This window comes from Lutra lutra, chromosome 7, assembly GCF_902655055.1.
Source record: "Lutra lutra chromosome 7, mLutLut1.2, whole genome shotgun sequence".
In the NCBI taxonomy this organism is placed as follows: Eukaryota; Metazoa; Chordata; class Mammalia; order Carnivora; family Mustelidae; genus Lutra; species Lutra lutra.
The window spans coordinates 16,710,930-16,735,408 of record NC_062284.1 but is presented as its reverse complement, the minus strand read 5'-3'; the positions used below and the strand labels follow the sequence as shown (position 1 = coordinate 16,735,408).

The following is a 24,479-nucleotide window of genomic DNA, read 5'->3' as shown; positions in this document are numbered from 1 at the left end:
GACATTCCAGAAATTCGCTGATGAAAATGTTCCTCCTTCTGTCTCTGTCTTCATTTTCTAAACCACCTCATTTTTCTCAACTCCAGAATCTGGAACTAATGAAAGCAAACGTTTGTGTCTATTAGCCAAGTATATAAAAACCAGCTTAGAGGTAGGAAAATGGACATCATTTCCAAATGCAATGATAAATATCCTTGGACGGTGACTGTTTTATAAAACACCCATAAGGTAGCACGAAATAAATTTAAATAGCAGAGAGGGTGAGGAAGAAGTGTTGATGGGGAAAACCCTTGGCTCACACGTGCCTCATTCCCCCTCCCTCCTCCCCTGCCCCATCTGAAGGATTCCATAAGTGGTCACAATCATGTCACGGGCCCTGAAGTGTTTATAGAAATAAATCTGGCACAGATTTCTGATTCTGGGTGTGGGATGCTGTAACAGAGGCTCAAAGGCAACAAAACAAGTTATTCTTCTAGGTTTGGAAGTAATTTATTGTACCCAGCTCAGGAAAAACAACATTTTTTCTTATTATGACAAGTTCTTCTTTTTTTTTTTTAATCCATTCACTTACTTTAGAGAGTGAGTGAGTAGGGGGAGGGACAGAGAGAGAGGAGGGAGAAGATCCTCAAGCAGACTCCCCACCAAACACAGAACCCAATGTGGGGTTCGATCCCAGGACCCCAAGACCATGACCTGAGCCAAAATCCAGAGTCAGCTACCCAACCGACTAAGCCACCCATACGCCCCTTATTATATGACAAATTCTTAAGAAACCGATTTCCTTTCCCCAAAGATGGGAAACTAAGCACTAAGCACCATAGGAACTGGGCCAGTTTCCTACATCTTGACCCCTGTCCTTACAAGTGGTAGAGACAGAGGAAGACTTGGTCCTCTGCCTCTGCTTTTTTGGTGACACTTACAGTTGAAACATCTGGGGTGTGCTGTTTATTCTTGAAATACTTGACTTTGGAAACCTGAAAGTGGTCGAGCATCCAGTGGTTATGTTTTTCCTGAAAAAGCTGGCGTTAGTCACCGCTTTTCCCTAAAGCACCACTCCGTATGGGTGTTCAGAACCTTGTCTATGATATTATGGGCCTTAAAGTACCCTTAAGCTCCTCGTCCCTTTGAAATTTTAAAAAGTGGCTTGGATGACAATGTTGTTTAAGTGATAGACAGTAAAGAGGTCTCTTGAACTTTGGAAAACCCCCGAAAATCAGTGTTCTCTTGGGAACCCAAGGAAAATAAGATTTCAGCGGTCCTGGGGTGTGTTTGCCCTTTATACATGAGGCGGCTCTGGGTTTCGGTTTGAGAGGCAGTAGCACATAAAGCTTGACCAGATGATTATGCTTTGCCTATAAATGAATATTCTTTGGCTGGTAACAGAGGCCATTGCCTGAAGTTGGGGCTCTCTGTGTGTTTGGGTTTTAGACTGCTTTCCCTTGTCCTATCTCATTTATCCCACAGAAGTGAGGTTATTGAACTGAGAGACTCTGGGGCACCTGGGTGGCTCAGTGGGTTAAAGCCTCTGCCTTCAGCTCAGGTCATGATCTTAGGGTCCTGGGATCGAGGCCCGAGTCAGGCTCTCTGCTCAGTGGGGAGCCTGCTTCCCCCTTTCTCTTTGCCTACCTGTCTGCCTACTTGTGATCTGTGTCTGTCAAATGAATAAATTAAAAAAACAAAAAACAAAAAACGAGAGACTTGCAGGTCCTCGTCTTCAACGCCTCTCATACACCCCGTGCACACACGCACCCTTTCTCACTCCCCCCCTTCATTTTGGCATCTTGCCACTGTTATCCTTTCCACCACTTGCTAGAACTGCTGGAGTCCGGCGATTTGGAGACTGGTGGTTGGACTGGTGTTGGAATTAGCTGTAGGTTTTTAAGTCCACCCACCTGTAACCCTGGCGGGTCCCCCACCCCCAACCTTTCTCCACGGGCTTCTCTGTCCTGTTTTCACAGAGATGATCTGAGAGTAGATAGTACAAAGAGAAATGCGGGAGCTTAAATTAATGCAGTTTCAAAAGAAGGTTTCCTTCTCGATTTGCGTGTCCGGGTCAAACCCGTGGCTTCTTGTAGGCTTATAGTGGTTCAGTGATCTAGTGACCACCTGGATTCAGGGTGCGTTCCATTTTCTGAAATGGCCTGTGTTCCCCTTTCCAGTTCCTTCCATTCCCCTGGACGTTCTCTCCGCGTCCAACTCCTCTTCCCAGCTCATCGTGAAGTGGAACCCGCCGTCCTTGCCCAACGGCAACCTCAGTTACTACATTGTGAGGTGGCAACGGCAGCCCCAGGACAGCTACCTTTACCGGCACAATTACTGCTCCAAAGGTAAGGTGGGGGTTGCCCATGGCAGCGGGGAGGGTGTGGACCTGGAACCGAACTCCCGCAGTCTGGAGCATCCGTGCTCCGACATACCACATAGCCCCTGACAGTTCGAGCCCGTCCTCAGAGACTGGCCACGTTCTGGATTAAGCGTGCTGACGGCTGCCCCCTTCTGCCCACCGGCCCACCAGACTTAGCCTTCACGTCTGCTCTTGTCGGGCTTCTCTTTCCCGAGCAGACAAAATCCCCATCAGGAAGTATGCCGACGGCACCATCGACGTCGAGGAGGTGACAGAGAATCCCAAGACTGAGGTGTGCGGTGGAGAGAAGGGGCCTTGCTGCGCCTGCCCCAAAACGGAGGCCGAGAAGCAGGCCGAGAAGGAGGAGGCCGAGTACCGCAAAGTCTTTGAGAACTTCCTGCACAACTCCATCTTTGTGCCCAGGTACCTGGTGTCGTTTGAAAATGTCTCTGGGCTGACGCTCCTCAGGCAGGCTCTGTGGTGCGCTCCCCACGCAGGGGGTCTGTGAGGTCAGAAGCCCCGGGGCAGAACCCTGTAACCATCGAGGGGCGAACAACAGAACAACAAGAACAATCCATCAGCTTGGGTGAGTGGGTGCCTGGGGAAGGCAGTTAGCGCCGAAGGAAAGGGGGACCAAGGGATTGTGCCACTGGGGGCCATGGGCACGTCAATGCCACTGCCTCAGCCACAAGGCCTCCTGTGGAGGGCAGGTGGGTTCTCAGCTGCGGGGACAGGAAGTGAAGCTCAGAGAGGCCCCCACCCATGGAGACCAGCAAACAGACCATGGAGAGCCGAGAGGGCCCTTCTGGCACATCCCACTTCTCCCTGCGGCCTCTCAAAGTCTGGCGGAGGAGAAGCGAAGCAAGAGGGAGAAAACCAGAGTGAGTTTTGAAAGTGGCCCAGCCCCTAAACACAACCAGATGCCACAGACATCTGTGACAAGCAGGTTTGCGAAGCAGCGGAGAGGACGGCATTTCGAGGCAATGCAGCCCCTGTCCCCAGGAATCTCTGCTGCCCTGCTTCAGTCCCCGGGTCTGCCAAGTGGGGACAAAAATGGAGGGAGGTAGAGGTGCAAAGCTGCACTTGTCACAGCAGCCAAAGTTGGTAACAACCCACGTGCCCAGGAGTGGATGAATAGATAAGCAAAATACGGTCTAGCCTCACAATGGCATATTATCCAGCCATAAAAAGGAATGCGATTCTGACGAAGGGCACCGCTGGGATTGACCTTGAAAACATTACACTAAGTGAAAGAAGCCAGATGTGAAAGGAACAGATATGGTAGAATTCCTTACCTGTAGAAGCCTCACCAGAGGCAAATTCATGGTGACGGTAAGTGCATTCAGGTTTCCAGGGGGCCCAAGGAGAAGAGGGAGATGGGGAGTTGGGCTTTAATGGGTCTAAGAGCTTCTGTTTGAGGTGATGGAAACTTCTGGAAACAGTGGTAATAATGATTGTACAGAATCATGAATGCAATCAGTGTCTGAACAGTATGCTTAAAAATGGCTAAAATGGCAAGATTTGGGTATTTTTTTGTTCAAAAATTTTATCTTACCACAATAAGAAATGGTTTAAAAGACAAAAGCATGTGGGGCGCCTGGGTGGCTCAGTGGGTTAAGCCTCTGCCTTCAGCTCAGGTCATGATCTCAGGGTCCTGGGATTGAGTCCTGCATTGGAGACTCTGCTTGGTGGGGAGCCTGCTTATCCCTCCCCCTCTGCCTGCCTCTCTGCCTACTTGTGATCTCTCTCTCTCTCTCTCTCAATCTATCTTCTGTCAAATAAATAAATAAAATCTTAAAACACACACACACACACAAAACAAAAACATGGAGGGGAGTCCAGCAGGGTAGGCCTGCCATGTCTGGGGAAGGAGATGGAAAGAGAGTGGTGGTTGGTTCTCGTATCCCTTTTCCTCCTGAGAGATCACAGTGCAGTGTTTACAAACCGCCCCTTGCCTGAGATGTGAGCAGAGGACCTGGATCCACTTGCACCTACGCACTTCCAGTCCCCACGGCAGCCCCGTCACCAGCCCACCGCCCAGCGTTTTCTGTGATCACTGTTCCTCATGCCCCCGATCATGAGAGGCACCAGAAGCCTGTAACTTCAGTTTATTCTGTAATGCCCTGGCCCTTAAAGGCTTACTTGGGTTGTAACAACAAATGGCTTTTAATGTGATTTTTTTTTCCCCGTCGAGTGAATTTCCTGATATTTGTGTAATATTCCAAGATACCCATTTGACTTTGAAAAATCGTTTAGAAAGACGACTAAGAGTGGCGGGCATTCTTTTCAGAACAAAGTTCCTCATTGCTTCATGCCTTTCTGCCCCTCCTCTCCTCTCTAGAAGTTGAAACCCCTGGCCTGTGAAGGTAGGAGAGCCTTCTGTGGGTCCCCCTGACTTGCTCCGCCCAAGACCTCTCCCCCCACGGCTGCGTTCAAGTGCAGTCCTGATTGTCTGCAGGTCACGTGTACTTCCAAGAATGTTGGAGGAGCTCAAAGAGGTTTAAAAGCTAGAATTCAGGCTTAGTGACTTCTCCAACAGTTTAATTACTGAGCGATCCATTTGGCACTTAGCCTTACATTTTGACACATTAGGGCCCTTGCCCTTTGGTGGCGTGGCTGCTCAACGTGGGCCACCTCCCCGCTGTGCCGGCAGAAGCGCAGCTACTGGCACTTCCAGCGGACGCAAAGCAGATGGGCAAGAGTTGTCTGTTTATTCCCTAGCAGAAGCCACCGGTCCCATTGCTGTCCCATCCCACCGGCCCGCTAGAAGTTCAGGTTGTGAGCCCTGGCTTTGGAGAAGTTTTGCCAAAGGGCCCCGAGCTTTCAGTCTGCAGCCACAACGCAGTGCCTTTCTTTCCCATCAGTGGGGAACGCAAGATCGGGCAATGCGAAGGCAGAGCTGTCGACGCAGATATTAGTAATGCCCGTGTTCGTGTTGTCGAATTCAAAATAAGTTTCCCCTATGCCAAACTCCCCCAGACGGATGCTCGCCTCCGCCCATTTGGCCCTGACACTGTCTCTCCTAAGACAAGTCTGACCTGCTATTTTGTCTTTTCATAGGATGACCATAAATACTGTATTTGCCCACAGTGAGAGGCCACGATGTATACACACTTTGAATTATTTTTTTTTATAATGCCTCCTACCAAGGATATAAATCTCATGTCCACACAATTTGCAAAAATTTTGATCGAAGGAATGTCTAGTTGGCAGAATGATTGAATCATAAAGGAAGGTTTTCTGTTTTACAACTAAACTATCCAAAGACAACTTTTCTTTCTTTCAATTCATTCTTTTTTTTTTTTTAAGAATTTAATTTTTCTCAGAGAGAGAAAGATAGTGTCAGAGATTTCAAATGAGAGAACTTGAGTGGGGAGGAGAGGGAAAGGGAGAAGCAGGCTCCCTGCCAAGCAGGGAGCCCGAAGCAGGGCTCAGGACCCTGAGATCATGACCTGAGCTGAAAGCAGACGCTTAACTGACTGAGCCACCCAGGCGCCCCTCTTTCCCTTGATTCTAAGAATAAGCCAGTCAAGTCAGGTTTGGTATGTTACATGTTGTCCAGCGTGTCCCATGTGGTTTAAAGTAGATTGGAAGCTAGAGTTTGTTAAATTGCTTTCTGGAGTCCATATCTGGTGGTGAATGCCTTTTATTTGATCACGGCCTTTATTTTTTAAATCACGTAGTTGGGTTTAAGTAACTGAAATGTTGACAGATGTTGAAGACCGCAGGGTTTTCCAACAGAGTAAGTTGGGTCATGGAGTGGAAGTGGGGAAAGCTGACAGTGATCCTTGCTGTCGGTCACACCATTTGGAAATGTGGCTGTTTACAAAGAATCATGGGTGTGCCATTCTGCTTGCCTCATACCTTGTCTTCCTGATAATGAACCGTGTGGCCTCCCTCCCCCTAGTTCCTAACTTGGTGTCGCTAGTAACAGCTGTTAGTAACCCCAGGTAAATGGGGATGGGCTGTGGGAGGGGTTTGGGCAGAGTATTAATTTGCAGTGGATTAAACCCAAGCCACTTCTCTCTCATAGACACGAGGATGTGTTGTGTTGGTTTTATGGGTGGCGTTGGTTTTGAAGAGAAAGGAGGACATTCATTCTGGTAGATTTCAGAAAAGTGTTCCCTAGCCATAAATGTAGTTCTTTGTGTCCTTTCCTTTCGGGAAGATTGGTTGGTGTGTAGAGTGTGAGGATGGGAAATGGTCAGCCTCCTCTCCTGATCTTTCCTTCCCCAATATCATGAAAGCGAATGCAGTGAGGCCATCAGCGCATGGCCTGACCCTGCAGTTCTCTATCTGGTGGGATGAGCATATCTGGGCTGATGTTTTAGGTTAGGACCCACTGGGTCACTGCACAAAAGCGGTGATGGCATTTTCTGCAGGGGAATCCATGGGCCAGGCAGACTGGGGAGCCAGAGGCCCTTTCCCCCAAGCTCCCCACTTTTCCAAGTTTTTCACTTCAAGGCAGATCAGGACCCACTGGAAACCTGCTGAGTGTCAGCTGAGCCCCAAGTGGCTTCTCAGGTGCCCTGATTCCCCATGGGACTTCTCCCTCTCCCCTGCGTGAGAACTGAGGAGCATTCCCACTTTCTGATCTTTCTCCTTGCCTTGGGCCTTTGGTTTTCTTTCCCAGAGGAGCTTTGTTCTGGGACCCTTCGCTTATGCACGGGAGAAGTGAGGCCCACGGACAGCCTCAGTGTAGAACCGACAGCAGCCTGCTTCCCGCTGTTGCTGGCAGATGGCCTGCGGGTGACTGACTGTTCCTTGTCTGGGTACTTACTCTCATGTTCTGTTGCTGTTGCTTCTTATAAATGCGAGCGGCTTATTTTTAAGGTTTCTGAGGGGAGCCCAAAGCCCTTGTTTCCATATCCCACAACGGCAGCCGCCATTGGAACAGTCACCCTCACCAGCTGCGTGGATCGCCTCTTCTGCCCTTTGGGTGCGAACATTCTCTTTTGATTTCTCTTTTGCTGTCCTATTGCTTTTGTAGCTGTTGTTCTGAGCCCCAGTCCAGGCCTTGAGCGGCTCTACCCCTGTCAACAGCAGGGCCTGGGAGAGGCCACAGGAGTTCGCTGCTGAGTGGGAGGCAAGCCAGACTGGAAAGACCTCCAGGAGTGTGAAAAATCCAGACACTGGGGTCTCAGAGAAAGACAGGGTCAGAGGGAGCCCCAAAGGGAAGGGTGTGGGGGTCCATGTAGGTGCTTGCTGCTTGGTATCTTTCTTTCCACAAAAGGGGATCAGCGAAGCCATCCTCTGGGACCTGTACCACACAGCTCAGCTCTCAACTCACCCCCTAATAAATCTTCGTGTGGCCAACAGGTTGGTCACGTTCAATGCTCAACCATAAGGCTGGTGGACCGGGTAGCATGGACACTCTGACCAAAGGGCCAGGAGGCTGCAGACCCAGAAATGACTGAGGCATTTCTTGCCTCTAGATACAATCAAGTCACCACTCTGGGGGCCAGGGGGCAGTTTGTGTGCCGATTCTGAGGCTTGCAGAGTAGAGAAAGCAAAATAACGAAGAAGGAAATCCCCGTATTATTTGTTGGTTCTTATCCAAGAGGGCTGAATAGCTCCTTTCATCCAAACTTAGGATTTTTTCTTTTCTTTCCGTTACTCTCACCCAAGTCATAGAAAGGACAAAAGAGGTAGAGGCACTTACAAGCCAAGTTTTTTCTCTTCCTTGCAGACCTGAAAGGAAGCGGAGAGACGTCACACAAGTCACCAACACCACCATGTCCAGCCGAGGCAGGAACACCACAGTGGTGGACACCTATAATATCACAGACCCAGAAGAGCTTGAGACAGAATACCCTTTCTTTGAGAGCAGAGTGGATAACAAGGAGAGAACTGTAATCTCCAACCTGCGGCCTTTCACTTTGTACCGCATTGACATCCACAGCTGTAACCACGAGGCTGAGAAGCTGGGCTGCAGCGCCTCCAACTTTGTTTTTGCAAGAACCATGCCTGCAGGTAGGGTGTGATCCAGCAAACCCCACTCCTGACTCACTCACAGCCCAGTGGAGAAGCTTGTGTTTTATGGACACAGAATCTGTGACCCAGAACAATGACCCTTAGTCTCTGTCCTGCTTATTAGAGAATGCATGGTTATTCGTGGCAGCATGGTAAACCAGCAGCCCAGGGAATGGAGTCCCTTCATAGTGACATCATTTCCAACCCATTCTTAGCACAAGGCCCTACAAGAGCAGGGCCTGCCCTTCAGGGTCAACTCCCCTCCTCCCACTTCGTTCACATTGTACATTCCCATGGCCCTAGTCCCCATTTGTGCACACATAAATTTGCCCGTTCCCTCCTGAGTTGTCAGGTTCCGTGGAATCTGTTAGCTGCCTTGACTCAGGGTGACCTTTGCTCCTCAAAGTCAACTGCTGGAATAGCCATTGGTCCTGCCTCTTGGGTCTTCACCTTCCCCTTGGAAGTTAAAAGCTGTCTGTTGTTCACATTGCCAACCATCCATGTTTAAGGATGGGGGAACTACCCATTCTCTTTCCTGCCTGGGGTTAGCGGCTAACAGAGGAGCCCAGAAGTGGAGTCTAGGAGAAGGGCCTTCCAGGACGTCATTCCGGCACTGACGCATGGCACGTCTCACGGCCGCTGTCAGCTCCCTGGCCTCAGTTTCCCCACCTTCTGGGAGAGACAGAAGAGCCTTCCCCGGCTGTAACTTGCAGAAACTCCAGCTCACTGCCCGGCTTACTGCTTTAAGCAGCAGCAAGAGCGTGAACCCCTGGCCTCAGCGAGCCGTGGAAGGGTGGACAGAGGCCCAGCTCGGGGGCTGTCCTTCAGCCAGCATCAAGGTTGTGTTTGCCGCATGTAGATACAGACCTGGAAAGCTCTGTGTCGCCGCCTGGAGGCTTGTGGCCACCATCTCCGCTCACAAGGAGCCTTTTCGATGCTGCTTGTGCTTGAGGCATCACACAGTTTCCCTTCTCGAGGGGTAGAAGCCAAAAACCAGAAATAAGTTACTCAGGCTGCCGGGGGTTTCCAGCTATACTTGACAGAGCAGGTTTTTTTGCAGGGGAGGATGGGTTGCTGAGGGGGAGCAAGGATGTCCTGAGACCCATCACTAGAGCTTGGCTTCCAAACCCCGTGCTACGTGTGAGCAGCTGGATGTGGGGGAGTCTGTGCGGTCCCCGTCCTCAGCCCTGCACACACAGACTGGGGAGGGTGTGCTCAGGGTAGCCCACCCCAGCGCGGGAGGACCTGAGTCTGACTTTCTCACTTGTTTAAATTGTCATGCAGAAGGGGCAGATGACATTCCTGGGCCGGTGACCTGGGAGTCGAGGCCTGAAAACTCCATCTTTCTCAAGTGGCCAGAACCTGAGAATCCCAACGGACTGATTCTCATGTATGAAATAAAATACGGATCACAAGTCGAGGTAAGACTGGCTCAGTGTCCCCATCAACTGATGGCATGCACTGGCGGGACAGGACAGACCGCCTCCCGGTTAGTGGAGGATTTAACCCCAGAAAATGAGGAACTGAGTCAGTAAGACTTAAGTCTTTCCACGAGCCCCACAGTTTCTGAGGACAGTACTCAGAGTATATGAGGAGGGGTGCTGGTTCTCCCCCATAAGAAACGACTTTGTTACAGAAAATGATCTTTCTGCATGAGCTAGATTGTCCTTAAGAACTTTTCACCTTTGTGGGGCTCTTTTTGATTACCAAAAAAACAGAGATCTGTTTGGTTAGAACTTGGGTGCGTTTACAGTTACTGGAAGACGGCCATTCAACATTCATTTCCTTCCCTGTATTAATGCAAATTGGGATCAGTGTCAGGTGGGGCGCGAGACGGAGCGGGGGCAGCAAGAGGCACCCATTTCTCACAGGCTTCTGGGGAATTGGCACTTGTGTTCTGTTTCCCCCAGGACCAGCGGGAGTGCGTATCAAGACAGGAGTACAGGAAGTATGGGGGTGCCAAGCTTAACCGGCTCAACCCGGGTAACTACACGGCCCGGATCCAGGCCACCTCTCTCTCCGGGAATGGGTCCTGGACAGACCCGGTGTTCTTCTACGTCCCAGCCAAAAGTAAGGCTTGGAGAAGCAGTAACTGGAAAACACAAAAGTGGGTTGGGCCAGGATTGGGAAAGCCTGGGCTGTCGGGGCACTCTCTGCCTTTCTGATTTTCCACTGGAACGGAGTTGGCCAGATTTCAGAAGGGTCACACTTCTGCCAGCTCCTCCTTTGGGAGCTTGAGCACGGGGAGCTGCTGCTTGGAGTTCCCAGCTCATTTGATGGGCGGGGAAAGGGTCTGAGCCCCTTTTGAGGGTCAGCGATTAGCAAGAGGCCTTTGCTCTCTAAATGTTTTACATGGGAAGCATTTTACAAAGCCCTGAATTGACCAGTCCAACTCTTGTCCAATTTGGGCTGCTGGTTAAGGCTCAGGCTTGGGGCTTAGAATCCCAAGGGGTGACCGAAACCTGGGGGCCATACGGTCCAACCTGTTCCAGGGTAAGAGTCTTTGTGGCAGCGTCTCAGACTAAGGCCTTATCCCCTTCACTGCCTGTCGGTAAAAATACAGATGTACTTTTAAAGCACCTGCATGCATGTAAAGCACACAGCGTGATTTTATGCTCAAGCCGTTGACAAGACAGAATTTTTAGAAGGCCGTACTAGGCAAGGCTTTCAGATTTGAAAACGGAGTTTTGTAACATGTGTCAGTACACCACGGCCTTGTGCTTGCTGGGCCGAGAAAACACAGTATTTTATTTGGTGACACAAATATTCCTCGTTATTTCCACGTTGAGTTTCCATTTCTTATTAGGAACCCAGTTTTTCAGATGATTTCATGTTCAGGTTATGGGATCTAGTTTGGCCGGACACTGTTCCTCACTGTCCCACTTGAAAGAGGAGCCCACCGTGCTGACTGATGCTACTTTTGGGTTCAGTGGGTGGTCCTCACATCTGTGGTCCCTCCCGGTGTCCGCATCTGGGCTGCCCTGATCTAGCGTCTCCGTTTTTTTTTTTTTTTTTTTTAAAGATTTTATTTATTTGTCAGAGAGAGAGGAGAGCGAGCGAGCACAGACAGACAGAATGGCAGGCAGAGGCAGAGGGAGAAGCAGGCTCCCCGCCAAGCAAGGAGCCCGATGTGGGACTCGATCCCAGGATGCTGGGATCATGACCTGAGCCGAAGGCAGCTGCTTAACCAACTGAGCCACCCAGGCGTCCCTAGCGTCTCCGTTTTTAAATTCAGGATTCAACCAATCCAGCTGTCCGCCTGGTTAGTACCTAAGAGTCAGAGAGAGGTGTTTGAAAATCCTAATAGTACAGATATCCAAAGAAGAACAGCGTGCATAGGACCACAGACCTTGAAGTAGCATTTGATGAGCCTGGCACTGTGCCTGAGTTCTGGTTTTAGGGGTAAACTGACAGCTTCAGCAGATGATTCCATCGGCTCAAAGAGTCTGAATTCTCCATGGGGCCCACTAACCTGCTCTCCCCAGCAAGCCTCTGCCACCCAGTCCAGGGCTAGAACCTTCCCAGTGATGCCTAGAACCCTCTCCAGAGCTGTGGCTGGCTTTCTCTTCTCCCCTTTTCTCTCTTCTCTGCATCGATCCCTTAGGAACAGAGCCTAGGCTTAGGGGCGTAGTATCAGGCCGCACTCTTTGAAATAGCTGACTTGGCTTCTCTTCGGAGAGGATACGTTCCCCTCTGCCATTGCTACCCTGTCTTTAACCCTGGCAGTACTGGGATGCCACTGGGAACCCTGAGAGCCCCTCTGATGGACTCCTTCCAGCAGAAGTTGGCACATACTGCAGGAAAATGAAATCTGCATGCCTGCTTTGCTGTTTGTCCTTATGTCAGACAAGACTCTCCTGCTACCGCACAGTCTCTTTTCCTCTTGTTTAATCCTCAGAGGAGACAGAAGCTTTGCAAGCTTTCTGGCAACCACTGTCCTTTTAGGAACCCTTCATGTGCTTGAATGCTGTTAAATGACTCTTCAGACTTTCCTTCTCCAGACTAAATAATCTCCAGTCTCTTGGCCTTTTCTTGTTGCCCAGTCGCAGAGACCAATTTTCTAGCCATTTCATCATTGTGCTCCTCTCCGGCTGTGTTCAGTTTCTCCGTGTCCCCACTGAAATGTGAAATTCAGAACACGGTACAACCTGACCAGTAGGCTAAGTGATACGAATGTAAGAAGTCGTCTTCAGGAGGAAAAACTAAAACTTGGCTGGTTTCCCAACGGCAGTGATAATTTGAGAGTGTTTTCGAGAATTAGAAAGTGCAGGAGATCCATCCATGTTGAGAGTGATCTGATGAAAATGTCCTTAATTTAAAAAATCAAAATAGCATTAATAATCCATAAAGAGTCATAATAGTGGTGATGATTTTTAGTGGCAAATAATCACTGATATGTGACTTTTACTAGGTGTCCCTGGGTCCCCAGTGAGTTCCAGCATTTCCACATAGACCTCTCTACTTGGGTGGTCCCATGAGTGCCTCCCACTCCCATGAGTACCAGAACTGAAATCATGATTGCTGCCCTCCGAGTATCTCTCTGTCCTTTTGTTCCCAAGGTCAGTCAGTGGCACCATGATCCACGCCCCACTCAAGCCTGGAACCTTACATCCTCCTCTCTCTCTCTCTCTCTCCAGCCACCCATTTCCCATTCAACCCCCAGTCCCATTGATTCTACCTCTTCTGTGTCCCTGAAATCCAGCCCCTTCTGCCACCACCACTGCCTCCTCTCACAGTCTGCAGAGTGCTTGCCGTGGGAGGCAGATCTGAGCTGTGGGGGCAGGAACAGTCCTGGGACCATGGCTTCCCAGCTGCCTGTGTGACCCTGGAGAGGACCGTCCATCTCTGTGAGTCTTCTTCCTTGGTAGCCAAGGAGCACTGGTCTCTTTGTGAGGTCTGGGCTAGATAATGCAGAACACAGCCAGGTCCCCTCCTGCCCTCTGTCACCCTCCAAGATGTGGCCGTGCCTCCTCCATGCCACCAGCACCCCCGCAGACTGTCTTCCAGCACCGCTGTCCCAACATACACAAATGTGCTGGGTTCACTGTGGGGCCCAAGAGCTCACACTGGCTCCCTTTCATCTGCAGAATGAGGTTCAAATTGCTTGGGTTGAACAGGCCCATTGGGAGCCAACCCTGCTTCTCCCCAGTGTCATCTCCAACCATTCCTCTGCGCTTGGAAAGCTTCCCTGACTCCCTTCTCTCCTCTGCCTTCCTCTCCGTGTCCTTGCAACGTGGGCCTCCTTGCAAAATGTGGGCAGTCCACCTTTTCGGTGTTGGTGCTCCCTGGGAACACGGTGACTTCCCGCATCCAGCAGAGTCTTCAAGGGTGCGCAGCAGCGTCCCAGGTGCCCATCTGTCACCTGAGTGCTGGTGACAAGGATGAGCAGGTGTGGTGGTCAGGCTTGTAACTATACCTGAATGTTTGGGGAGAATTCAGAACAACTTTGGCCAGGGGTGCCATACGGTTAGGTGTTTTTAAATCATCTCTGGAGCTTTCTTAAGACAGATAAAGGTCAACAGAGCTTACTAGGACACCAGTTTCATACCAAACAGATTAAATAATACATTTATGATCTAAATACAAGGGTCAGTATCACTTGGGCTCTAAATATGTAAGAATCCATTCCTTTTATTTTTGCGAATGTGCATGAGTGTGTGTGTGTGTGTGTGTGTGTATGTGTATCCACTAATAGTCATTAAATTGCACACGAAGATGACTTTACCTGAGCCCACCACGTGAACTATTATGTCAGGGTACACTGTACTTTAAAAATGAGTTACTTCTCTGTGTGTACTCATTTTATCTGTTTTTTTTTCTTTCCCCTGAATAACTCAGAGTGTTTTGCTGTTCTATCTGATACTGTTTACCTTCAGAATTCCTAGTCTGCGATAGGGCAGTAAAGAAATTTTCGGGGATTTTTTTTCTCATACTTGCTGCTAAAACAAAAGAAAGCAAACAAAAAACGACCCAGCCTGTGCACCCCGTGATATTTTTGTCATTTCCCTTGTTTCTGCAGTAACGTACGAAAATTTCATCCACCTGATCATCGCTCTGCCCGTCGCTGTCCTGCTGATAGTGGGGGGACTTGTTATAATGCTGTACGTCTTCCACAGGAAAAGGTGAGTGACTCCGGGGGAAGCTCGGACACCTTAGGTGGCTGCGTGTTCTGGTGAGGGGACCCCAAGGGCAGGGAAACGTCTTAAGGATCTCGAGGGAATATTTTACGGAACGGGTGACCCGATTTTCCCATCAGAGATTCCTCGCAGGAAAAAGAAAACATTTTCTAAGGATTCAGCAACAACGGAAAATGTATTTGGGGCCGATATGGTTCATCCCTTCGCTCACATATCCCGCTGCTCACATATGCAGAGATTTTTCTAAAACCAGTGTCCAGCCTCTTCTGGCCAGTAGGCCTTCCCGTTTCTGATGAAGTGAAGAAACCAGTGTTTCCTTAAAAGCTTTAACCCGAGGGCCCTGAAGAAGCCCAAGGACGGGTTAACAAGATGGCTTTGGGGCCCAATGGCAGAGCGTATGTGAGAGCGGCAGGCAGGAATTACCCGCACCCCCTTCCTCTGGATGCCCCTCACGAAACAGGACAGAGAGGACTGAGAGCGCCAAGATGACACGCGCGGAGATGGGGTTTTTTAACCTGAATTTTATCCCTTTGACAGGAATAACAGCAGGCTGGGCAATGGAGTGCTGTATGCTTCTGTGAACCCAGAGTACTTCAGCGCCGCCGATGGTAAGCAGCTAAGCCAGGGTCCCTGCCTGGGGACGTCCCAGATTGGGGAGCTTTCGGGAGTGTGGCTAACGTAGGGCAAAGAGGTTCGCATTATTTTGAGGTAACTTTGGCCTCAGAATACATCTTGGTTAACACTTTTTTTGGTTTGTTTGTTTTTTTAATCAAAGTTTCTAGCAAGTTCACGGAGTATGTCAAAAATTCTGGGACCATGCAGAATGCCCCAAAGAAAGACAGGCTTCAGAGATGACTGGTCAGCGAGGTAGTCCATTTACTTAATTGCCTGAAATTTTATGCTAGAATGACAAAAGCCATTTTAATTGTTGACATCTAGTCGGAGGGTATGCCGCAGCTGACCAAACAGTCCTCTTAAACTGGTTTCAGCTTGAGTTTCATATCGCTGGGACTGTCTTTGATCATTCACGGCCTCCCTGCATTTTTCTGTCTCAGAGTTTTTCTGTTCACCCCCTCCTGACCGGAATCGCAGGATTTCTATCCTCACGGCCCCTTTACAGACCCCCAGGTCATAGCTCATGAGGGCCATTTAGTCCAGCGAGTAAGAAGGTTTGACTTGGAAGCTGGGTTGTTCCCCATGGGTATTTCTCTTCCTTATTTGCTGTCTCTTCTCCCTCGGGGGCTTGAACCCAGACCTTTCAAAGTCAGTCAGCGCAGGGCATTGGTCCGGGGTCCAGCGACAGTAGCACCATGACCTGGCACGGGGCTTTTATGAATGCCGTCCCATTTGGTCCCTACATCTGCGTTAGGTGGCTATTCTTGGGCTCACCTGTGTGGAGGTGAGGCAGGGAGGTTTGGGGCAGAGGCTTGCCCAGGTCACGTCGCGAGGCAGTTGAGAAGTCAGGGTGACGCAGCCCCTGGGGTCTTGTCAACAGCATGATGCAGTCACCGTGGAAAAGGACAGTGAGGTCCTCGGGGTGGGCGGGGAAGCTGACCGGCAGGAGAAGCCGGGTTGGGTTTATGGAGTGAGTAAGTGCGTGAAACCAGGTAGATGCATTTCAAAAAACCATTTGCCTCTTGGCTTCAGTTGAAGTGAAAGCAGATGTAGATGTGGGGGAGATAGGACACAGATTCATGGTTATGCTGATTGATTGTCCTGATCAAATGGAAAACATAAGAAAAACACTTAGATACTCTAAAGCACTATATAAAGTCTCACTGTGATTTCTTTAATAACTTCTAATTCAGTTCTGCTTATAGTAAAGCCAGTCAAAAGCAGCCTCCCCAGGGGCACCTGGGTGGCTCAGTGGGTTAAGCCTCTGCCTTCGGCTCAGGTCATGGTCTCAGGGTCCCGGGATCGAGCCCCACATCGGGCTCTCTGCTCAGCAGGGAGACTGCTTCCCCCTCTTTCTCTGCCTGCCTCTCTGCCTACTTGTGATCTCTGTCAAATAAATAAATAAATAAAATCTTAAAAAAAGAAAACGAAAAGCAAAAAACAAGCAGCCTCCCGGAGTAGGAATCAAGTGCTGAATAATTCCTGAATCTATAAAGATCTCACAAAGTTTTATTTTTAATAGGCATATATATGTATATTTGTGTGTACATATTCATACACATACCTCTGTACTCATGTATATAATGCATAGAGAACATTCTGGAAGGATACGCACCAAACTTAAAATAGTAGTTACTTGTGGAGAGGATCTTTTTCTTCCTTAAAAAAAAACAAAGGATTTTTATGCATTGTTTGTTTTTGTATGAATGATAGCTTTATAAAAATATATAAGATAAGGAGTCATCACACCCTTAATCATGCCCTTAATGGAATTATCATAACACCGTTAATGGAATTGATGGGGGAAGCCATTTTCCCTCTCTGTAAAGGTGGACTAAGACTCTTCCAGAGACTTTGCTCTGCTTTGAAATAAAGCTCAGGAGACTGGCATTTGTAGCTTTGACTACGAAGCATCCGGGAAGTTTGGAAAGAGCATTAATACGGCAATATCAGACAGTACCGGTGATTGGAATTCAAAATGTGTATCTTCCCACAACTCCTTTCATAATAGGCCTTGATTCTTCTTTAAAAATAAACAAAACCCAAACTCCCTGTCGCCCTGGCCAACAGGTAGGAACACCATCACCTCATTTGAACTTAATCTCTTTGGCCTTTCACAAGCACCTCATGGCTCCTTTCCTCAAGGGATGACAAAAGGAACATTGCCCTTCGCAAGGGCTTTCAAAACTCCTTTCTCCAAAAGCTAATCTGCATGTCCCCGTTCTCCTGAGGACACCGAAAATCCCCTCGAGGGAAATGCTGATAACATTGTGCACAGAACCAGCGGCTGGCAGGCTGGGGGGCTGGCTGGCAGGCTGGGGGGCTGGCGGGGCTTAGGACAAAGTGTCTCTTTATACTTTCAGAGGGATGTTGTGAGAAGAGTCTTCCCTACCTGCTCCTCTGGCGGACTTACTCTCCTAAGCAGGCATCAGCCCCTCCTTTCCTCTTCTGAAATTCCAAAACACACATGTAGTATGAAATTCACCAAAAGTGTGTATGAGAGAAAATTCTAGACTAACATAGGCTCAGTGGGACCCTCCTCCGAGGTGTCTAATTTAGTTTTTATCCTGCCCATTCCACTTGCAGGATGGAGCTTCTGTTTTGTTTTCTTTTCTGTCTTACCTCCCTTCTCCCTTTTCCTCTTTCTTTCTCGTTCCTTCCTGCCTGCCTGGAATTACTTATTTAATTCCTTACACCAGACTGACCGAAAGCCTGGGCTGGAGAAGTCCTAGTCGGGCTCAGTCTTAGCATGTCCCACCTCCCACCCCTTACCACCCCCTCTCTGGTTATGGGAGGTCCCTGAGTTCACGGAGCTCAGGCCAGAACCCTGATGAGACCCCACTGCTCATCAGCTGCTCCCCCAACTCACCACTGCCCCCCAACTCACCATTCACGACTCCCTGGTGCCAGAGCTCAGCCACTTCTGTACCCCTATAGACAAAGCCCCCAGGGTCTTTGGTGAGGCTGGACACACTTGCCTAGAAAAGAACAGTGCTACCAGTGGAAATATAATGCCAGTCCCACATGTAACCTCAAGTTTTTCTAGTGGCCATTTAAAAAAAAAGTAGGGGTACCTGGGTGACTCAGTGGGTTAGCCTCTGCCTTCAGCTCAGGTTATGATCTCAGGGTCCTGGGATCGAGCCCCACATGGGGTTTCTCTGCTCAGCACGGAGCCCATTCCCCCCACCCCCGCCTGCCACTCTGCCTACTTGTGATTTCTGTCTGTCAAATAAATAAAATCTTTTTTTTTTAAAGATTTATTTATTTATTTGAGAGAGAGACAGTGAGAGAGAGCATGAGTGAGGAGAAGGTCAGAGGGAGAAGCAGACTCCCCATGGAGCTGGGAGCCCAATGCGGGACTCGATCCCGGAACTCCGGGATCATGACCCGAGCCGAAGGCAGTCGTCCAACCAACTGAGCCACCCAGGCGTCCCAAAATCTTTTTAAAAAATAAATTAATTAATTTAAAAAATGTAAAAGAAACAGGTGAAATAAGTATTAACAATAGGCTTTCTTTAACCCAATGTATGCAAAATATTATCAATTTTAATATGTAATCAGCCCCAAAACTATTGAAATATTTACATGATTTTTTGTGCTAAGTCTTTGTGGGCTTTTCTGTTTTTTTCAAGTTTTACTTATTTAAGTCATCTCTCCACCCAACGCGGGGCTCACATTCACGACCCCGAGATCAGGAGTCACACACTCTCCCCGCTAAGCCCACGGGGCACCCCCAAGTCTTTGTACCTGTTGTGAATCCTGCAGTTGACACATCTCAAATTGGACTCCTCTGCGGTTCTTCTGGACTCCTTGAAGACTTGAAATACTGTATTTGACCGTATAGCTGCCTCACAGAGATTTCAGGACGAACCACGTCGTGGTTCCCTGATGTCCTCTGTGGGCTTTAGGGAGTGGCATCTCACGTCCTTCGGTTCCCCCCAAAAGCATGTTCTGCTCCGGAGCCCCTCGCCTGACCTGGCTTGGTTCTGGTTTCTTCTTCTCTAGTGTACGTGCCTGACGAGTGGGAGGTCGCTCGAGAGAAGATCACCATGAGCCGCGAGCTAGGGCAGGGCTCCTTTGGGATGGTGTACGAAGGAGTCGCCAAAGGCGTGGTTAAAGATGAGCCCGAAACCAGGGTGGCCATTAAAACAGTGAACGAGGCCGCCAGCATGCGCGAAAGGATTGAATTTCTCAATGAGGCTTCAGTGATGAAGGAGTTCAACTGTCACCACGTGGTAAGAGACAGCCCTGAGGAGCCAGAACCTGACACAGGGAAAACCTCCCCGAGAGTCCCCTGCCCCTGGACTCCCTTAGGGGTTTGATGTCTCCTCCCCCACCACCTTCCAGAGTCCCCCATCACCTCATGGTGGCCCTTAGACGTTTGTGCATGGGAGGCGGACCCCGGGGCCTGCTCATCTGGGCTCTGCAGTGCCGGGGCGTGGGTGGGGACCATGGTGGGCCACCCTCACCCTCTGAGCCCTTCTCTTTTGTCCTTCCTCCCAGGTGCGGTTGCTGGGCGTGGTGTCCCAGGGCCAGCCGACGCTGGTCATCATGGAACTGATGACGCGGGGGGATCTCAAAAGCTATCTCAGGTCTCTGAGGCCAGAAATAGAGGTCAGTTTTGGTTTTAACCGACTTCGACATTACCCGTCCTCTCTTGACCGCCTTCCCCCAGAAGACACGGTGTCTTTAGATCTACTGACTTTCAGCATCCAATGTTTCTTGCTGCACGCTTGGTCCTTAGTGAGAACGATTTCCCTGACTAGAGGGAGACTGTGAGCTTTGGTGGGAGGCACTTGGACTTCCTCAGATACCGCCTTACCTAACCCCTCTGTGTATATGCTCCGGACAGCACACCCCATCCTCCCCCGCTCTGCTGGCGTGGGTCCCCAGCTCCCTGGATCTTAATGCCTTTTCCCGGCTCACTTTGCTCATTCATAAGCCGGCGTGAATGAGAACCTCTTCCTGGGACGGGCGGCTAGAGAGGCCCAGCACCAGAGTTCTTACCAGATTCATTTCGAGGCACCTCTGAAAAGTGCAGAAGCCTCACTCCCTGCCTCCCCGGCTTCAGGCCCAGAATCAACATTTCGAACACGTTGTCTCAGTCCTGGCTCGGCTGCTTAGCTGTCTGCCGTCCTCAGGCAGCCGCTCCGGGCCCCTGCACCGCGGCATCCGCACGTGTAAAATAAGAGGGTTGGACAAGATGATTACCCGAGTCCTTTTCAGATCTAGAATTCACTCTAAGATTTGTCAGATTTAAACTTGTTCTTCCTAACTCATGTCAAGTATAAAAATACGTCTGCTTGTCCTGCAGATTCATTATATTCTCCTTGGCATCTTCTCCCCAAGTGAAGATTTGCTCATTTACTTGGCTAAATGTGGGTGTTTGTGTATACATGTCTACAGTAGCTCTAAGCAAATGAAAGATTTCCGCTCTCTAAAATGTCTGAACGAACGGCACTGCGGCACCATGAGCCGACAAAGTGTCAGCCCTCTCTTCTGATACTTACAACCAGGTTCCTTTCATTGAGTTCCTGTTCTTCGTATTAATTATGAATGACCACGTCTAGTAAACACACATACTTAATACTCCTCAGCTGAAGGATCGTGAGCATAAACTTCACATTTTCTAGCATACCATGCATTTCTAGAGCCCTGAAAAGGTTAAAAAGGCACTGGTGGGTCTGGGGGAAAAACAGCTTGTCTAAACGAGGTTCCTGTATAAAAGAAAGTGGTGGCTCGGGGTTACCCGTGGGGACATCATGTCACTTCCCCAGAAACTCAGTGATAAGTATTTTAAATCACCATAGACCATGTTGATAGTCTCTTCAGGAGGTAAATGTACGTCAAGCGTAGGGAACTCACTGGGAAGTACTTGGAGGGTTGTCACCCTGCTTCTAGAAGGCACATTTCAACAGAAACTAGCATGTCCCTGGACAAAGCCCACTGCCGCCAAGCATGGACCCTGTCCAGGGTCCAGGCACTGTCAGGCACTTTCCATGCGTGGTCCCAGCTTGTCCTCCCAGCAGTGACCCCAGCCAGGCATGCTGTGCCCACGCTCCGCAGGGTTTGAGCTGGGGAGGTGGCGTGTGGGACCTGTCAGAGCAATGTGGCTTTGCAGTGTTGTAACAGATTCTCTAGTCAGGGAAACCGAGGTAAAATCTACTGTACCAGCATGAGCAAGACGTGGTTAGCATCTAAACTGTCGCAAGCTGATTGGCTTTGTATTTTGTTTTTGAGGATGGAGAGATTTGGCCACATGTCTTTAATATAAACTTTTTTTCCAAATGGATTTATTATTATTATTTTTTTTTTAAAGATTTTATTTATTTATTTATTTGACAGACAGAGATCACAAGCAGGCAGAGAGGCAGGCAGAGAGAGAGGAGGAAGCAGGCTCCCTGCTGAGCAGAGAGCCCGATGCGGGGCTCGATCCCAGGACCCTGAGATCATGACCTGAGCCGAAGGCAGCGGCTTAACCCACTGAGCCACCCAGGCGCCCCGATTTATTATTATTATTATTTGCTCTTGAATTCTAAAGCCAGTGTTCCCTTCCTCTGCAAAAAAGAAATTCTTATCCATGTTGCTTGTCACTGTTTTGTATTCGTCCCACTCTGAAATAAGTTTCACCTGGACTTAAATGAATTGGCAAGTGCCTGTTTTCCTTGGTGCCCACGGAAAATGATAAGCCAAGGAATGCCATATTGTAAGGTGAAAACATTAATCTCGATATTTTTGTACTTTAGAAGAAAGTTGAAGAGAAAGAAAAAGATCAAGTAATTTATAACAGTGCTTATATGGGAAATAAAGCATATGGTGTCCATTTGGGTAACACACCTGCTTATAGTAGTATCTTCTCCATCCTTTTACCTGAACTTTCATTATAGGAATAAAGGAACATAGGAACGGATAAAAATTGAGTAACCAAGGGGCGCCTGGGTGGCTCAGTTGTTAAGTGTCTGCCTTCGGCTCAGGTCATGATCCCAGGGTCCTGGGATCGAGCCCCACATCAGGCTCTCTGCTAAGTGGGAAGCCTGCTTCTCCCCTCTCCCTCTCCCCCTGCTTGTGTTCTCTCTCTTGCTGTGTCTCTCTCTGTCACATAAATAAATAAAATCTTAAAAAAAAAGATTTAAAAAAATTGAATAACCAAGAATTCATAATATCAGAAATTGTTAGTTTCACTTTAAATAATTTTTGTGCTACCCAAAATAGAAAATGCTTGTCCCAAGTTGTGCTAATTGGTGTTTCTCGCTACAGCTTTGTGTGATGTGGTCAGTGAGCAAGCACATGACTTTACCACGAAGCAGATGCTCTGGTCTCCATAATAATATGTTCCTTCTGAGCAAGTCCTGTTTCTTAGCAGAATGACCTGTGATGCTCAGATTGAACCAAGATGGATTTGCACACCCTGAAAGAACGTAGGGTAGGAAAAACTAAATTCTCATGTGAATTTTTTTTTTTCCTAATCTCCAACAGAATAATCCAGTCCTAGCACCTCCAAGCCTAAGCAAGATGATCCAGATGGCTGGGGAGATCGCAGACGGCATGGCATACCTCAATGCCAACAAGTTTGTCCACAGAGACCTGGCTGCCCGGAACTGCATGGTGGCCGAAGATTTCACGGTCAAAATCGGAGGTGTGTTCTTAGCTCTCCAGAGCCGAGCAAGAACTAAACTCACTCATGTTTTAGGAACTGAGCTGGCATTAGCCTATGTTCAAAGAGGTTTTCCAATGCATCCCATGAGTACAGAGTCTTGCTCTTGGGACTAACGTGGTTGTCTCCAGTTGATAGTCGATCGAAAATCTGGCCGGGTTCGCTCAGATCCCTACCACACATGTGGACACAGCGGAACAAGTAGTGGGCAAGGATGGACTGAGGCCATGTTCCCTGAGGTAGCCTCTCATGACACTTGAGGCATTTCTTGGCAGAACAGTTCTAAGCATTAGTTACAGAAATAATTGAGGTGACATCCTCAGGTGATTTTGACTTGGGAATAAAAGTTGCCATCCAAACTATCAGTATTTCCCCTAATATTCCAAGCTCGAAAGGAGCTTTGTCTTCCAGTGGTCCATGGAGTTTTCTAAGAGGTGAGATCGCCTGATGGTGAAGGCCCTACATAGAATAGGAGCAGTGACAGGACAGTGGCAAACCCTCAGGTAAGGGAAGATCACTGCTCATTGGGGTTCATGCCCAGGTTGATCAACTTCTAAACTCGTGACCTGTCTGTTGTAATACTTAGCTAACCAACCTGCTGGTTAGACCTCTTGTTGCCACCACCCACTCAAACACAAAAAAAAAGGGGGTGGGGTGGGGATTGGATTGCATTTCTGGTATAAGTTAGAAATTTATTTCAACCTTTAGGTGTAGGCTTTGCCTTGATCTCTTAATCCTGATCTAAAAACAAAACTAAACAAAAACCACATACAACCTCAGGGCTGCCCAGGAAGACACCTGCTCTTACCAGGACCCTTATCTTCCTACTATGAGATGATGATGGTTCAGAAAAACATCAAATATTTATCCTGAGAAACTGCAGAGGACACTTTACATCTGAAATCTATTTAAAATTAACCTCTTTGATTTTGCTGACTGTCCCAACACATAAAAACAGACACAGAGAGTGAGGGGACAGAGGAATATGTCCCAAATGAAAGCACCGGGCAAAATCACAACAGAGCTAAACAAATCGGAGATAAGCAATATGCCTGATAGAGAATGCAAAGTAATGGTCATAACGAAACTCACTGGACTTGAGAAAAGAGTGGAGGACCTCATTTGAGACCTTCAACAAAGCGATAGAAAATATACCAAAGAATCAATCAGAGATGAAGAACTCAGTAACTAAAATTAAAAATACACTAGAGGGAATAAGTAGTAGAGGAAACAGAAGAGCAGATCCATGAACTGGAAGGGAGAGTCATGAAAAGCAACCAAAGGGAACGGGAACAAAAGATAGGTTAAAGGAAGTTAGAGGATAAGTTAAAGGAAGTCACCAACACCATCAAACATAATAGCATTCACATTTTAGGGATGCCAGAAAGAGAAGAGAAAGAAAATTTATAAAATAAATAATAGCTGAAAATGTCCCCAATCTGGGGAAGGAAACAGACCTAGGAAGCAGAGAGAGCCCCCAGTAAAATCAACCCAAGGAGGTCCACTCCAAGATACGTAATAATTAAAATGGCTAAAAGTCATGATGAAGAGAATTTTAAAAGCAGCAAGAAAAAAGAAAACAGTTATATACAAGGGAAACCCCATAAAACTATAAGCTGATTTTTCGGCAGAAACTTTGCAAGGCCCAAAGGAAATGGCATGATGCATTCAAAGTACCGAAAAGATAATAAAGTGAAATAAAACTAACCTCTTTGTCTAGCTCTTGAACTGTCTATTCTGGAAATGCACTCTTAGCAGT

At 48.5% G+C, this 24,479-nt stretch overlaps 1 protein-coding gene across 2 annotated transcripts in view; it reads left to right on the top strand.

Moving 5' to 3' along the window:
* Window positions 1–24,479, top strand: part of IGF1R (insulin like growth factor 1 receptor) — a 302,105-nt gene that overhangs the window by 255,693 nt on the left and 21,933 nt on the right. For both annotated transcript variants that reach the window (XM_047738742.1, XM_047738743.1), the window contains 10 exons: window positions 2,160–2,327; window positions 2,560–2,764; window positions 8,031–8,314; window positions 9,599–9,735; window positions 10,225–10,384; window positions 14,334–14,436; window positions 14,989–15,059; window positions 19,072–19,301; window positions 19,570–19,680; window positions 22,543–22,702. In XM_047738742.1, coding sequence (XP_047594698.1) covers window positions 2,160–2,327; window positions 2,560–2,764; window positions 8,031–8,314; window positions 9,599–9,735; window positions 10,225–10,384; window positions 14,334–14,436; window positions 14,989–15,059; window positions 19,072–19,301; window positions 19,570–19,680; window positions 22,543–22,702 — 1,629 coding nt within the window. The remainder of the gene's footprint in view (window positions 1–2,159; window positions 2,328–2,559; window positions 2,765–8,030; window positions 8,315–9,598; window positions 9,736–10,224; window positions 10,385–14,333; window positions 14,437–14,988; window positions 15,060–19,071; window positions 19,302–19,569; window positions 19,681–22,542; window positions 22,703–24,479) is intronic.